Here is a 17,726-nt window from a genome sequence, read left to right as displayed (position 1 = left end):
CACCAAGAGGCTGGGATGCACCTGGTCGCAGATAGAGACGAATGCCAGTGACCGAGAACTCTGGAGGACCCTTGTCGACGGCCTATACCCCAGTAGGGGTGTCAGGCGTAATTAAGTAAGTGTATCTCAGTGAAAATATTGTTATTTTCTGAATCTTTTACCAAATACAACCTCGTGGAGCTGTGCCTGGACGCCATATTGATTTCTTCTATTTGTACAGTGATTATAGAATATGTAAGGATTGATTACACATGGATATAGTGCATATAGATCAATATGGTCCATTCCAACCCTCAAAAGCAGACAGAGAGAGGGGGGGGGGGGGGGGGGGTTTGTGCAGACATGCTACACATGATGATACCTGCTGAGCTCCAGGGCAAGTGATGCATTACTGATACTTGGTCACGGTATAGAGTATCACATTGCTCGCTATACACAATATCTCCCTCTCAACCTTCACAAAACATGAGTCCATTACATAAATCTCCATGAATGGTAGCTACAACCATGCTGTACCCACATCCCACATCATGTACAGTACTGTACACATCCATGCAGACATTTATGCATGCAAAGCCTGTAGCCTGTCACAGCTGATATGTTATCTATGTAGCAGTGTGAATGCAATACCATATTTAATAAAAGGCATCTGAGGATGAACCATGTTGGTATTTCTATCATGATAAATCTACAATCTGTACCTTATCATCCAGCTTCTTGGCACAGAAGGAGAGCTCCACATATCCATTGTTGCCAGAAATTTCCTCTGCATGCACCTGAGAAATAAATTACATTTATCAGTGACATTTCTTCCTCTGCGACTCAGTGTTATTACATTCTCAGTGTTAATGAATCCCTTTGTGACACATAGAGTTGGAGTTAAGTCAACACAGAGGATTTGGGCGAGACATGATTTTTCCTTTTTTTTTTTTTTTTTTTTTTTGCTATTTTGCTTCCTAAACATGTTTTCTTCCAAACTAAAGCAAAATAAACATTCAAAACACAGATTTAGATGTTTATTTTAGTAGTTTATTTTAGCCAATGACAGCTCGTTTTGCTGGGTGAAAATCCACCCTCTCAATTTTCATGATTGGTTGTTGGTATAAAGGAAGTGACCATATTTGGTCAAACCACAGTCAGCTCGAGGTCCAGACCTTTCCAATGATATATGGCATTATATGTTGTTGCCAAGATTTGGATGAGATATTTTGTCTCAAAATAGTGGCTTCAAATAAAAAGTTTTGGAATTTTACAATACAATTATTTAAAGGCCGTTTACTCAAAATGAGTTTTCCTCATACCTGGGACAAAGAATCTCCACTTCAGTTGCACTCACATACACCAAACTTTCCAGTCTTATTCATAACTATATTCTGCAGATATTTACAGATGGGTTTGTTGATATATCATTCACAGCCTGATTTACATCACATTTTATACCTAAAAACATGCCGAAAATTGGGTTTTTTATGCCTGTTGACACTATTTTCTGATTTGTGGAGTGATAATTAGAGATATCTAAAATCCCTTCTGTAATTTTCTTTGTCTCTAATATGTCAACAAAATGAAACAATCATTTTGAACCTGGCTTTATCCGATCTTCAGATTTATCGTCCCGAAATGTATGCAAATTAGCACATATAATGCCTAATTTGCATATTTAAACATGGTATTCACCTACCATGTCTCACCTTAAAACCTATATATACTGACAACAATCTTACTAACACAGGATTGGGTCAATGATGTTACTGCAATTCAGAGCTGATTCTATATATCATCTCCTTTTGACATAATGTCATTTCTTCATGTGATTGAACATGAAACTATAATTCTGTTCTTCTTCATCCTAATTTAGCTATAATCCTGTTGCATGCATTATAATGCATGTTGTTGTTAGTGGGAGTAGAGTCCATACATCTACACACTACTCTCTACATGATGGCATAACAAACAGTTTAAAAAGAATAGAGAAACAAACAAGGCCACATGTTTCCAGATGTGTTTGCCATCACACCATGTGATTATAGTGAAGCTTGGAGACGTTTGGAGACTAGTCTGTACTTTAATTTGCAAAGGCAGAGCATGTCACAGTGAGCCGTTTTTAATACCCCATTGTCAAGATTTATACAGCATCTCAGCTCTTCACTGAAAGAGCAGTTTATACATTTATACACGTCCCCATTTTGAACTTGACATAGAAAATTCAACCCTGACAGAAGCTTTGGGAACGTTGTGTGGCCAGAAGCTTCACAGAGTCAGTTATTACAGAGTCATTTACATTAAGACAGAAATAGATGCTCGGGGACGGACAAATCGTTCGGGCCAGGCTTAACTTTGATAGTGTGGTTATCTGGAAACACACATTAAAATGCTGGTGTTGTACAGTAAACGTTGCTGCATAACCCACAGAACCATCATGATAACTAAGAGCCTGTATGTAAAGGTTGGTGAATTTGCAACTATGTCTGCTGTTTGTTTTCACTGTTTGTTTTGCTTTTTTTATAAGCCATTTGAGTCAAGATTGTCTTTAAGAACCACACAGCACCCTCTGCTGATCTCTACTCCTGGTTCACAGTAGAACCACACAGTCTATGCAGAACATATGGATCATGGTTCAGTCCTATACAGAACATATGGATCATGGTTCAGTCTATACAGAACATATGGATCATGGTTCAGTCCTATGGATCATGGTTCAGTCCTATGGATCATGGTTCAGTCCTACGCAGAACATATGGATCATGGTTCAGTGGATCATGGTTCAGTCCTACGCAGAACATATGGATCATGGTTCAGTCCTACGCAGAACATATGGATCATGGTTCAGTCCTACGCAGAACATATGGATCATGGTTCAGTCCTATGCAGAACATAGGGATCATGGTTCAGTCCTACGCAGAACATATGGATCATGGTTCAGTCCTATACAGAACATATGGATCATGGTTCAGTCCTACGCAGAACATATGGATCATGGTTCAGTCCTACGCAGAACATAGGGATCATGGTTCAGTCCTACGCAGAACATATGGATCATGGTTCAGTCCTATGCAGAACATAGGGATCATGGTTCAGTCCTACGCAGAACATATGGATCATGGTTCAGTCCTATATACAGAACATATGGATCATGGTTCAGTCCTATATGCAGAACATTATGGATCATGGTTCAGTCCTATATACAGAACATATGGATCATGGTTTAGTCCTATATGCAGAACATATGGATCATGGTTCAGTCCTATATACAGAACATATGGATCATGGTTCAGTCCTATATGCAGAACATATGGATCATGGTTCACAGTCTATACAGAACATATGGATCATGGTTCAGTCCTGTACAGAACATATGGATCATGGTTAAGTCCTATGCAGAACATGGATCATGTGAAACATCGGGAAATTGAATTTGGGGATAAGGTCAACATTCAGGATGTCTTCAGAGCTGTTGGGAGAATGCAACAGGAACTTGTGCCCATAGAGGGAAAATAATGTATTCTGCAAATATCGCCATCAGAGTGAAAATTGCCTGGTCTTAATAATCCTATCATGAGGACTAATGATGCATCTTTTAAAAAAGGTTAATATTAATGGGACAATGCAAAGCATCATATTTGAAAACAAAGTTAACTAAGTTAAAAGAACTGTATTTCATGTATGAAATATTTAACCCATTTAGGCCTGACGTCGAAATAAAAAAAATATATATATTCAAAGATTTGTGCCGCATTTTCACGATTTTTCAAAAATAGCAGACCTACAAGCTCGTAGCGCGCCACTTGGTGGCGCGCTACGAGCTTGTAGGTCTGTAGGTCTGTTTCAGAGACTTGTAGGTCTGTTTCAGAGACAGTTTCAGTTGGATCAGGATTTAGAAAATGTATAGAATAATCCTGATCTGGTAAAAGAAGAAAAATCAGACCTGTCTGAAGTGAGTGGTACTGTACTGTACTGTACTGTACTGTACTGTACTGTACTGTACTGTACTGTACTGTACTGTACTGTACTGTACTGTACTGTACTAGCCCTCCTTCCTGGCCTGTGTGTGTCTATGTCTGTGTGTTAGGCTGTGCAACAGTGACACTTGGTGGTGAACAAACGCTATAACGCTATTTTCGTGATCGGACACAGCCAGGGACACAGGGACAGACAGACCCAGGGACACAGGGACAGACAGACACAGGGACACAGCCAGGGACACAGGGACAGACAGACCCAGGGACACAGGGACAGACAGACCCAGGGACACAGCCAGGGACACAGGGACAGACAGACCCAGGGACACAGGGACAGACAGGGACAGACAGACCCAGGGACACAGGGACAGACAGGGACAGACAGACCCAGGGACACAGGGACAGACAGACCCAGGGACACAGGGACAGACAGACCCAGGGACACAGGGACAGACAGACCCAGGGACACAGGGACAGACAGACCCAGGGACACAGGGACAGACAGACCCAGGGACACAGGGACAGACAGACCCAGGGACACAGGGACAGACAGACACAGGGACACAGGGACAGACAGACCCAGGGACACAGGGACAGACAGACCCAGGGACACAGCCAGGGACACAGGGACAGACAGACAGACCCAGGGACACAGGGACAGACAGACCCTGCAGGGACACAGCCACACACATAGCTGTCTATAGGAGTGGTTGCACCACTCAAAAAGAAAAGAACAGTGTTGCACCTTTACTCTCTTTCAGAAGATCAGTTTTCACTGCTCCACTGCACTGAAGCAACGAGCGAGATGAGCTGACAGTAAAATCACAGTGGTTCCAACATCATTTCCCCCCATCTCTTTTCATTTCAAATGTAATCAACCATAAGTGTAGCAGATGGAGTTATAATGCATGTGTCAAAGGTGCTTACAATAATATGCAACCAACACTACTCTACATGAAGACATGTTTTATACATCAACCCTGCCGTCCCATGGGTATGTCATGATATAGGCAAACATTTGGTAATAAATAGTCGAATATTCACTCAGCAAAAATAGCCAATCTACAAGCTCACAATGTGTTGCATTGAGACGTCTTATGAGTTTGTAGATCTGCAATTTTTGCTATTTGATGTACAATGAGTGTAATTGGTAAACAAACAAGGCCTGTGGAATAAACCCTCTCTGTCACTTGATCCTCAATCATTACAAGTCATTTGCTATTCAACAGTTACTGTGCTGCACAAGGCAGTACAGTCAGTGTTCACTGAATTAGAGTCAAATCAATACAGATACGCATCACCATGGCCAAAGGGAAATCACCCCCAACGATTTAAAAACCCTTCTTCTACCTCTCTGCTCCTTTTCAGTATAATGAAGAAAGTGTTGCCTGCAATGCTATGACTGTTAACAAGATTACTGTGGGGAAGAAGAAAAGAAACGTCTGTGTTATTGTGATTACTGTCGTTGATCTGAATGGCAGTATCGACAGCATAGTGTTTGCACTAGGGATGTGCCGATGAGACAATTTGGCCGATATGTGACCAGGTCTAGCAAAATGGTCCTCATCTCGCCTATAATGAAAAGGCAGAAAATCTAAAATGAACTTGATTTCTTTTTTGTGCTTTTCGTTTTTTTTTTCATATTAACACAGCTTGAATGTTGAAGAAAGTTTGAATTCCAACAGATTATTGATTTGGGCAAATTAAATGTATACATTTATAAGTCAAAGTAGGCTAGCCAGCTCTAGGTGTTGAAATGTTGTGAACATTCAAAGGGGATTTTCTCAGCTTTGGGTAAAACGGCACAATCATTTTAAAATGGTCATATCTCCTTCAAATATTTTCCAATTCCATTGAATGATGCATCATATGAAAGCTAAACATTCTGTACTTTAATAATCTGTAAAAAACTGAAAAATTACTCTGGTCGAGATGAGGCCCTATTTGCCAGACCCGGTCACCTATCGATGTCTGATATAATTAATTGCCATTATGGCCGATAACCGATATAAACGATGTCGATAATATGATCTCATTCTGTATTTAAAAATATAATTATTTTGGCCATTCGGAAAAAGGCTGAATTTGAAAAAAAGCAATGCCTCTTTATTCCAAAACTAGGGATGCACCGTTATTGAAATGTTGGCTCATATCCCGACATAAACAGCTTGAATGTAGTAGTTTCTTTTTAAATGTTCCAACTATTGACTCTTTCGAAAGCTTCCCCAGAAAACACTGATATTATTTGCAGCCTTCATCATCACAAAAGGCTTTTTCAGGCTTTTTTAAATACATTTTTCAACATTATAATAGAATTAAATATCTGCTAAATCCGATATATTATTTTACCGATACCGATTACCCCCCTTCTCCGCTCCCTCCATTGGCTCCCGGTCGCTGCCCGCACAGAATACAAAACTCTGATGCTGGCATTCAAAGCAACCAAAGGCTCCCCCATATCTCACAAGTATGATCGTACCCTACAAACCCTCCCGCGCACTCAGATCAGCCAACGCAGGGAAGCTGGAGGTACCTTCACTAAAAACGCCGGGACAACGCTCCACACGTCCCAAACTCTTCTCCCTTCTGGCTCCAAAACTATGGAATGCACTTCCCATCACAGTCAGAACTGCAGCCTCACTCCCAATCTTCCGCCGTAGTCTGAAAACCCACCTCTTCAGACTCCACCATGGCCCGTAGCACTTGCCCTAGCCTAGCCCCTTAGATAGCACATTATGTAGACTTAGATAGTATTTTAAACAGACTTATAGCTTGTTACGTAGCGAATTGCATTTTATGTAGTCATAGCACTTTATAGTACACATGTATAAGATATTATATAGTATAGTATGTATAGTTTACATAGATACTCCACTGTTACGTTCTTAGTTTACGCATGATTCATGATAACTACTTTTTATATATGTGATGTATGCCATGCTTTTGTTATTGTTTAATGTAAGTCGCTCTGGCTTAAGAGCGTCTGCTAAATGCCTAAATTGTAAAATTGTAATTACCGATTAATTGGTTTAAGGCCAATATCGGCCGATACCGATGTGTTTGCTGATTAATCTCCCATCTCAAGTTTGCACATCTTCTTATACCGGTATATCCACAAGTTGGATTCACCACTCCCATATACAGTATGCTTCACCCATTTCAGATGATACAGATTTGTATTGGCTTCCAAATGTTGTGAGAGGGAGGGGCCTATTTTACAAAGAAAAACATCATGAACAAGAACATCAAATTAATCAAAAAGAACACACCGCCAAAACAGCTTTCACTTCTGACCACAGATGGCACCACAGATGCGACCAATTTGAAACCTATGCCATGGAAATTTGAGTTACAATGACTGCACCCACAACTTACGTTCACTCCTAGAATGCCACATGGCCAGTTTGCGTAGAGTCATGCATTCTGACAGCAACCTATGCTAATTTACTCGGATGAAACAATGACATTAACTGCACTTGACTCAGCCTTCTGCTTCTGCTTCCACAGAGCAGTAAGGTCACTACCATGATGTATATGGTATATATATATATATATGTATATGGGACATACCGTGATGGTGGATTTCCCTGCGTATTTCCCATACTTTAACAGCAAAGGCTTGACCATCTTCTTCTGGGCCACAATCTGCAACGAACAGAATAAACACATGATTGTCCTGCTTGAGCCCTTGACCAGTACAGATGGATGTGAGTCAGTACTCTGAAACATGTCTGTGTATGACCGCATGCCTTAACCCATTTTGGGCGGGAACCCCTGTTGGTGTTTTAAGCATTATGTTACACTTTAGCTATTGAAAAATAGCAGACTTACAAGCTCATAGTGTGGCACTCGGTGCCACGCTATGAGCTTGTAGGTGTGCTATTTTTGAAAAATCGTGAAAATGTGGCGCAAATCTTTGAATCAGCGTGTTTTTAACTAAAATCTTTGCTTCTGGGGGGTCCCTGGAACAACACATTTTCATATGGGGGTCCGCAGCCAAATGGGGGTCCGCAGGTCCTTGACATGAAAAAGGTTGAGCACCACTGACATAGAAACAGGTATTTCAGAAAACTATTAGGATTTAGAAGCCATTTTTCAGGTCAAAATGGGTTAATTTGAATTGTGCTGCCTATTCTTTAGTGTTTCATAAGTGTTTCATTAGTGTTTCATTAGTGTTTAGTGTTTCATTAGGCCTCATTCACACGTACCAAACACCAATCAAGCAATGTTTGGTCGTTTTTTTGTTTTTTTGGGCCACCACAATGCTTTTCCAATGGGAGTCATATGGTTTGATCAAACATTTGTGTTTGATCGCTGATTGCTGAATGCTCCCCCCTCATCAAACAAAAATGTTTGGTCAAACCATGTGACTCCCATTGAAAATGAATTGGAGCAGCAATCAAAAAGCAATCAGGCATCACACACGGACCGAACATTTGTTGTGTAGGTGTGAACTAGGCCTTAGTGTTTCATTAGTGTTTCATTAGTGTTTCATTAGTGTTTAGTGTTTCATTAGTGTTTAGTGTTTCATTAGTGTTATTAGTGTTTCATTAGTGTTTCATTAGTGTTTAGTGTTTCATTAGTGTTTAGTGTTTCATTAGTGTTTCATTAGTGTTTAGTGTTTCATTAGTGTTTCATTTCATTAGTGATTTTAGTGATTTAGTTATTAGTGATTTTAGTGATTTAGTTAATCTGTGATTAGCGCTCCTCTACTGTTCTATATGTACCATTTTCTGTCCTCTTTTTTACATGGTTGCCTAAGTGGGGTTTCATATTATGTGTATTTAGTGAATAGTGATCAGTGATTTTAGTGATTTAGTGATTTTTTTGTGATTAGTGATTTAGTGCTTTAGTGATTTTTAGTGATTTTAGTGATTTTAGTGATTTAGTGATTTTTTATTGATTTAGTGATTTTTTTTGTGTGTGTGATTTTTTTGTGATTTTTAGCGATTTTTAGTGATTTAGTGATTTGTAATTTGTGATTTAGTTAATCTGTGATTAGCGCTCCTCTACTGTTCTATATGTACCATTTTCTGTCCTCTCTTTTTTACGTGGTTGCCTAAGTGGGGTTTCATATTATGTGTATTTAGTGATTAGTGATTTAGTGATTAGTGATTTTAGTGATTTTAGTGATTTTGTGATTTTGTGATTTTAGTGATTTAGTGATTAGTGATTTTAGTGATTTAGTGATTTTTTTGTGATTTTTAGTGATTTAGTGATTTTTTTGTGATTTTAGCGATTTTAGTGATTTAATGATTTTTTGTGATTTTAGCGATTTTAGTGATTTAGTTAATCTGTGATTAGCGCTCCTCTACTGTTCTATATGTAGCATTTTCTGTCCTCTCTTTTTTACGTGGTTGCCTAAGTGGGGTTTCATATTATGTGTATTTAGTGATTAGTGATTTAGTGATTAGTGATTAGTGATTTAGTGATTTTTAGTGATTTTTAGTGATTTTTTGTGATTTAGTGATTTTTTTTGTGTGATTTTTTTGTGATTTTTAGTGATTTAGTGATTTCATTAGTGTTTCATTAGTGTTTAGTGTTTCATTAGTGTTTAGTGTTTCATTAGTGTTTCATTAGTGTTTCATTAGTGTTTAGTGTTTCATTAGTGTTAAGTGTTTCATTAGTGTTTCATTAGTGTTTCATTAGTGTTTAGTGTTTCATTAGTGTTAAGTGTTTCATTAGTGTTTCATTAGTGTTTCATTAGTGTTTCATTAGTGTTTAGTGTTTCATTAGTGTTTCATTAGTGTTTCATTAGTGTTTCATTTCATTAGTGTTTCATTTCATTAGTGTTTCATTAGTGTTTAGTGTTTCATTAGTGTTTAGTGTTTCATTAGTGATTTTAGTGATTTAGTGATTAGTGATCAGCAGTGATCAAACTGCTGTTTGAATAAACTGAGTCGGTTTGTTTCTATTTGATCAATACTTGAGACAACTAGTACAAAGTAACAAAACTAACAGATATTAACCCATTTAGACCTGAGGCCGATTCTAAAAAAGGCTTCTAAATCCTGACCTATATATGGACCTGTTTACAGTGTCCCATAAGCCTTTGCGTTTTGGGTGTGCATAACTTCCTCTTCCTGTTGCTGCTGTGACCAGTATTGCCAGCTTTTGCAAGAGAAACAAGTGGCCAGGTCTATGAAAACAAGCACAAATGAAAATAGCAGATATACAAGCTCACAGCAACACGTTTTAAGGTTGTACATCTGTTATTTTCAAAAATATTGAGAATAATTGAAATATTTTGAATATATATTTTTTTTTACGGGGTCCGTGGCACAAAATATTTTCAGATGGATATCCGTGGACAATTACATATTAATCTGTGGTTCCTTGACGTGAAGAAATGTGGGAACCACTGGTTTAAATAACATTAGGAAACAAGCCCAAAAAACCCACAACCAGCAACTACCATTATTTTCAAGCGACTTTACAGAAAAACAAGCCAAAGGTTGCTTATAATAAGCAGACATGGCAACACTGGCTTAAGGAAGTGAAGCACTCGCAGTGTACGCGACAAGTGGCGGCACGATGCCGCCTAGAGCAGGCGTCTCTTCACGATGCCGCCTAGAGCAGGTGTCTCTTCACGATGCCGCCTAGAGCAGGCGTCTCTTCACGATGCCGCCTAGACCAGGCGTCTCTTCACGATGCCGCCTAGAGCAGACGTCTCTTCACGATGCCGTCTAGACCAGGCGTCTCTTCACGATGCCGCCTAGAGCAGGCGTCTCTTCACGATGCCGCTTAGAGCAGGCGTCTCTTCACGATGCCGTCTAGAGCAGGCGTCTCTTCACGATGCCGCCTAGAGCAGGCGTCTCTTCACGATGCCGCCTAGAGCAGGCGTCTCTTCACAATGCCGCCTAGAGCAGGCGTCTCTTCACGATGCCGCCTAGAGCAGGCGTCTCTTCACGATGCCGCCTAGAGCAGGCGTCTCTTCACGATGCCGCCTAGAGCAGGCTGCCGCCTAGACCAGGCGTCTCTTCACGATGCCGCCTAGACCAGGCGTCTCTTCACGATGCCGCCTAGAGCAGGCTGCCGCCTAGACCAGGCGTCTCTTCACGATGCCGCCTAGACCAGGCGTCTCTTCACGATGCCGCCTAGAGCAGGCTGCCGCCTAGACCAGGCGTCTCTTCACGATGCCGCTTAGAGCAGGCGTCTCTTCACGATGCCGCCTAGAGCAGGCGTCTCTTCACGATGCCGCCTAGAGCAGGCGTCTCTTCACGATGCCGCCTAGACCAGGCGTCTCTTCACGATGCCGCCTAGAGCAGGCGTCTCTTCACGATGCCGTCTAGAGCAGGCGTCTCTTCACGATGCCGCCTAGAGCAGGCGTCTCTTCTGGGTTTTCAAACAACTGGTGGATGGAAATGGCTGAAACTTGCAGCGTTGGCAAAGCATTTCCGTTTTTTTTGCCGACGCGTCAAGTTGCAGCCGTGCGTGAGCAGCATTTCCATTCACCAGCTGTTTAATCCATTCTGGACGGGAACCCCTTTTGGTGTTTTAACTAAGCATTATGTTATACTTTAGCTATTGAAAAATAGCAGATCTACAAGCTCATAGCGCGCCACCGAGTGCCACGCTACGAGCTAGTAGTTCTGCTATTTTTGAAAAATCGTGAAAATGCGGCACAAATCTTTGAATATATATTTCAGAGCGAACGTTTTTAACTGGGCAACCAGCTCAAATGGAACGTCCATGTGGACTATCTGTGTGCCAAATTGGCACAACGCTTGCACTTTCTCCGCAGGCTCAGGCTCTTTGGTGTGAGCAAGGGAGTCATGTCAACCTTCTCAGCTCAAATCTAGAATAGCCAAAATGGAAAAAACAGCCATGAAGGTAATTGGTAGGAAAGATTCTCCATCTCTTCAGACAATCTTTGAGAAAACGGTGCTCAGTCTGTCAAATAGAGTGTTGTCTGATCCTTCACATGTATTATCTTCAGAGTATGAGCTGTTACCCTCTGGTAGACGCTACAGAGCGTGTCGTTGCAAGAGCAACCGCTTCAAACTTTATCTTCTTCCCACTTGTCCTACTAAACAACCGCCACATAGTTCATAGTTCTTAGTGGGGAAGGGACTTATCGACCTTCATCAGTTATTGAATGCACTTATACCTGTGATACTATAAACTGTGAATACTCTAGTACTTTATATTTATATACCTTCTCTGATTGCATTTTTGCACTGATCTCTTGTGATACTCTGTGATACTGTACTTGTACATTGCTGCTATTGTGTATTGTCTATTGTGTATTGTCTGTCTGTTTTAAAAAGCGTTATGTACTACTGCACTTTTGCCCAAGGCAAATTTCCCCTCGTGGGACAATAAAGTACATCTCATCTCATCTCTCAACTCAAATCCGGGGGGGGGGGGGTCCCTGGAACAACATATTTTCAGATGAGGGTCGGCGGCCAATTTCATATATTTTTGGGGGTCCTTGACATGAAAATGGTTGAGAACGACTGATATAGAAACATAGGTTTTTCAGAAAGCTGTCATGATTTAGAAGACTTTTTTTTTACGTCAGGCCTAAATGGGCTAAATGGGTTAAAATCACCAATGAGGTCAAAACTACAGTTGGGTGCCACCGATATTGTCCCTTATCATTTGACCCATTTAGGCCTGACCTCAAAATTTTAAAAAATCCTTCTAAATCCTCCAGTTTTCTGAAATAAATATTTTCACGATTTTTCAAAAATAGCAGACCTACAAGCTCGTAGCGCGCCACTCGGTGGCGCGCTACGAGCTTGTAGATCTGCTATTTTTCAATAGCTAAATTATAACATAATGTTTAAAACACCAAAAGGGGTTCCCGCCCAAAATGGGTTAACTGTCCTTTTGCGCAGATCACGCAAACCTCAGCAAAAAGAAAAGGACAATATCGATGGCCTCCAACTGTACACCTACTTGACCAAGAGTACACTCCACACCGCCCAGGAAGTCATCCTCTCGAGTCCCAATGCTGTGTGCGCCGTGGATGTCATAGACCTCAAACCGCAGCTTTTGAACCTCTTCAAAGTAATAGTCCAACATGAAGACCTTGGCGAAGACTGGGTGCAGGTTGCTCTTTATCACCTCCGTCCTGTCCAGCTGAATTGAAACAAGAGAGAACACAGTGAATAATTAAACACTGAACTGTATTTTATGGAATATAATAAGAAAGTAGATTGTGTATGTATGCTCTGAGACAAATAAGACATGGTTATGCATGCCTGTGTGTGATAATGCCGGCCGTTGGCCGGAGGTTCCAGGGAGTAGACAGATCCACAAGTATATTTCAGGCATTTTATTTACCTCCAAAGTGCAGTGACAATACAAAAAGTAATAAATACTGGGCAAAATAACATTCCAAAAATAGGAAACTAAATACACCTGCTGGCTAAACTTTAAGAAAACACAACGGATCTTGAGAGACAGGCTATTTAACCTTCGATGAGGTCCTGGCTTGCAGCTCTCCCTGCTGTCTCTCCTAGCCTCAGGTAATACTGAGCTGCCTCCACCTGCAGCAATCCTGCTTTTATAGCATTGTTATACGGTGTAAATATCAAACCTCTGCCTAGAGAATCACAGGAGAAGACCAAAAGGGGTTTTCCAAAATCTTAGCTCTCTCTGGACCTATGAGGTATCTCCCACACAGCTTCATGAACATGTACAGTAGAGCAGGGGTTCTCAACCCGTTGGTCGCGACCCCTTGGGGGGTCGCCAAATTAGTTTGGGGGGTCCCCAAATTATTATTATTATTTATTTATTTTTCACGATTTTTCAAAAATAGCAGACCTACAAGCTCGTCGCGCGCCACTCGGTGGCGCGCTATGAGCTTGTAGATCTGCTATTTTCCAATAGCTAAATTATAACATAATGCTTAAAACACCAAAAGGGGTTCCCGCCCAAAATGGGTTAACTGTCCTTTTGCGCAGATCACGCAAACCTCAGCAAAAAGAAAAGGACAATATCGATGGCCTCCAACTGTACATGTAGAGGTTGAACAGTTTTCTTGAACACATCACCACTGAGTCTTCTAATTATTTAGAGATGATTACGTATTACATTGAAGGTAGGTACCTGAATGAGTAAATACTGATTTAAAAAGGAAAGAAATGTGGTCTTTGACCAAAATCAATTCTTGTTCAAGAGCCAAGAGCAGAATCTGTTTCTAAAACTAATCTAGCATTGTTCGATTGTCTATTAAAATGGAGAATGACTTTGTAAAAAAGTAAACATGTTTATCTCTGCGAGGCCGAAGGCAGGGAGATTAGATTTCTTGCAAATGACTATACCAATGATGAGTGTCAGATTTCTTGTGCACACTGACAGCAGGCCCAGGAACTCAAACATATTTTTAGCCTCCAACCGATAACCGTTAGCCGTTAAGAAATTGGTAACACTAACGTTATTAGCCTACACTCCAGAGCTGTTTGGGAGCAGCCAATGGGCTTTCGCCAAACTTTGGTCAACTTTAATAACTGCCATCTGTATGTATTTATCATTTTATTTTACCGAAGGCACAGGATGGCGCGCACACACACACACACACACACACACACACACACACACACACACACACACACACACACACACACACACACACACACACACACACACACACACACACACACACACACACACACACACACACACCAGGGAAGGTTTGTACAGTACAGTACGAGAAGTACAGTATAGTACAGTACTGTTGCACCGCTCAGTTCACACAGGTGTGATTTCTTCTTTTTTTGCAAAATGTAATGTTTATTTTAATATTCAAATATACCAATGTTCAATGTCATTTAAACAGTTAATCGCAATTATTTGAATGACAATTAATCATCTACGTATACATGTTTTAATCGTGACAGCCCTACGCATTGTTTGTGTGAATTCATAATGTCAGATCCACCATACCGAGATTTAGAAAAGATTTTAATATTTAATTATATTAGGCTATATATATATAATAAATACTCTTTAAGTAAAAAAAATCACACCCGTGTGAACTGAGTGGTGTAAGGTCTTATATAGACTGATCAGCTGTGGTTTGACGTAATGTCAGTGACGCAATGTCTCATTCCGGCCAATCACAATGCACCATGCTCATTTTTTGGTGCACAGACAGACAGACAGACAGACTAACAAAGCCAGTTGTAGGAGTGGTTTACACCACTCAAAAATTGAGTTGATTCACCAGGTGTTTACGGATCAGAAAGAATGCCTCGTATCTCCTAATCTAAGGAGCTCTCCGTGGTTTTGATTAGATGGATATACTAAGCTCTTCATTTCTGACTTCAACATGCCTCTCGTTGAAAATATGAACGCAAGGGATGATTCAGCGACTTTATCGTAATGTTAGCGAGGTAAGCAAGCAAAACATATTTCTCCCGGTTTTTGTCCGGAACTGAAGGAGGGGCTTACAGAGCTTCTATTTTGAAAGAAATCCCGGCGCTGATTGTGTTAAAGGGGTTTTGGGATTTGGCTTAAGCCGATCTATCCCCAAATGTCCAGTTGAGAAAACCTGTACGAATAGATCTCGTTAGGCGTGTTGCCTGGGCGACGCGTTGTGTCACACGAGACGTCACACCAGCCTATAAGACCTCACGCTGTGGTGAGAACGACTGTAGACATCGAGAGAGAGAGACAGAGGCAGACGCTCGGACGGAAAGACAGAGAGACGGTAGACAGACAGAGAGACGGTAGAGAGATAGAGGCAAACAGGAAGAACAGAGAGACGGTATAGGCAGACAGAGAGAGAGACAGAGACAGACAGGAAGGACAGAGAGACTTGGTCCACAGAGAACAAACAGAACAGTGATGTGGAGTTGGGCCGTTTCCAAAGCAGGAGGACCAAAGCGAGCCGATCATGCTGCTGTAGCAGTGAGGAACAAACTGTATTCCTTTGGAGGCTACTATTATGGAGGGACCTTCAACAACATGGAACAGATGGATGTCCATGTCTTCAACACACTGTCTTTATGCTGGAAGAAGTTACCTCCAGTGGAACCTGGAAAAGGAGACGGTGACCTTGAGGTTCCATCCAGGCGCAACGGCCACACAGCTGTGTTGGTGGAAGATACAGTTTACATCTGGGGAGGATACTGCAGAGAGTACTGCAATGTACTTTATGCATTTGATGTCAACGCCCACAGATGGTTCCAACCCAGGGTTTCTGGGACTGTTCCAGGGGAGAGGAGCTACCACTCAGCCTGTGTGTTGGAGAAGGTCATGTTTATCCATGTGTTCATGTTTATCCATGGAGGACACACCAAGCGGACTGGATACAATAATGACATGTACAAGTTGGACACCAGCACAATGGTCTGGACTTTAATTAACACCAGAGGAACTCAACCACCTGCTTCATATGGTCACTCTGCTACCATCATCGGGACAAAGATGTTTGTATTTGGGGGCTGCGGGTGGGGGTGGAACCACAACACCATCAGAGTGTTTGACACAGAGACAGAACTCTGGATGAACACACCTGCACAGCTTCCTACGAGAACGTACACGGGTCATTCAGTCTTTGCCTACAGTGGACAGCTGTACATATTTGGTAACCGGAACGGTATGATGATCAATGATGTGTGGAAGTTCAGTCCAGAGACCTTCTCCTGGAAGAATGTTAAGCACAAGAGGAAAGGCCTGCGTTCCATGCATACTACACACTGTTGCATTGTGGGAGATCGAGTCTTCTTCCTGGGACAAGACAGAGGATTCCGCACGTACATCTTAGACTTCAGTCCTAGTCTTAAGACCTTATGTAAGCTAGCAGTCATTCAGTACGCTCTGGACCAATCAGAACTGCCACACAACATCAGGTGGGAACTGGCAGCCGTGTGAACCACCACAAAACAGAAGTACAACACCTCTAACAAGATCACTAAAAAGAAAAAAGGGAACATGTGAGACCACTACCCCCCCCCCTTCTTATGTTCCTTCTTTCTAGAAAAAACAAAGATGATGGAGTCTGACTCAACCCCCAGGTGTTGCATTCAAATGGGTCCCAGAAGAAAAAAAAACATGAATCCCCTTAAATCAGTTTGTGAAAACTTACTTTTTGTGTATTTGGTGAAGGCATATGACCGGGTTCCCCCCGGGAGGTCCTGTGGGAGGTGCTGCGGGAGTATGGGGTGAGGGGGACCTTGTCCAATCTCTGTACATCCAAAGCGAGAGCTGTGTCCGTGTGCTCGGGAGTAAGTCGGATTAGTTTCCGGTGGGGGTTGGCCTCCGCCAGGGCTGCGCATTGTCACCTATCCTGCTTGTGATTTTCATGGACAGGATCTCGAGGCGAAGTCGGTGAGCTAAGGGTTGCATCAGTGCTTTTTGGATGGATGTGTCCGCACGGTTTACCAAAGCCCCGCTATATATACACATCAAAACGTGCGGCTCGGCCGGGAATGGTGTGCTTTTCTTTCCGTTTCGCGTTACCGTGTACGTAATTCGCAATAAACAAGGCGAAAAATGCCCCATTCAAAGTCAATGGGGAGACGCGGGTAAAAACTGAAAACGACACGTTACTTTGGAGCCACATTGCTCTGGCATACTGTTACATGGAAACACGATTTAAACGTCAGCACACGAGGCCATCGACTTTGTCGTGGTTCAGACGGAATTCGAATATGTTGCACGGTTTGCCCGCTAGCGCAGTTCAAAGTGTGTTTGGTCTGAGCAATAATCTCATTGCCACATCTGGATGGCTTGTTTCCAGGCTTAAAATATAAATGGATAAAATACAGAAATATTTATATAAAATGTATATAAATATTTTCAGAGATCTCT

General features: G+C 41.6%; 1 protein-coding gene across 2 annotated transcripts in view; it reads right to left on the bottom strand.

Annotated features, from left to right (window-relative positions):
• Window positions 1-17,726, bottom strand: part of cpne7 (copine VII) — a gene marked incomplete at its 5' end in the record, with an annotated part of 76,442 nt that overhangs the window by 44,158 nt on the left and 14,558 nt on the right. For both annotated transcript variants that reach the window (XM_079497494.1, XM_079497495.1), the window contains 3 exons: window positions 702-776; window positions 7,530-7,604; window positions 12,864-13,046. In XM_079497494.1, the coding sequence (XP_079353620.1) occupies window positions 702-776; window positions 7,530-7,604; window positions 12,864-13,046 (333 nt within the window). The remainder of the gene's footprint in view (window positions 1-701; window positions 777-7,529; window positions 7,605-12,863; window positions 13,047-17,726) is intronic.

This window comes from Electrona antarctica (genome assembly GCF_951216825.1).
Source record: "Electrona antarctica genome assembly, chromosome: 3".
Taxonomy (NCBI): domain Eukaryota; kingdom Metazoa; phylum Chordata; class Actinopteri; order Myctophiformes; family Myctophidae; genus Electrona; species Electrona antarctica.
Note: the sequence above shows the minus strand (reverse complement) of the source record. Positions and strands in the feature narration are given on the sequence as shown.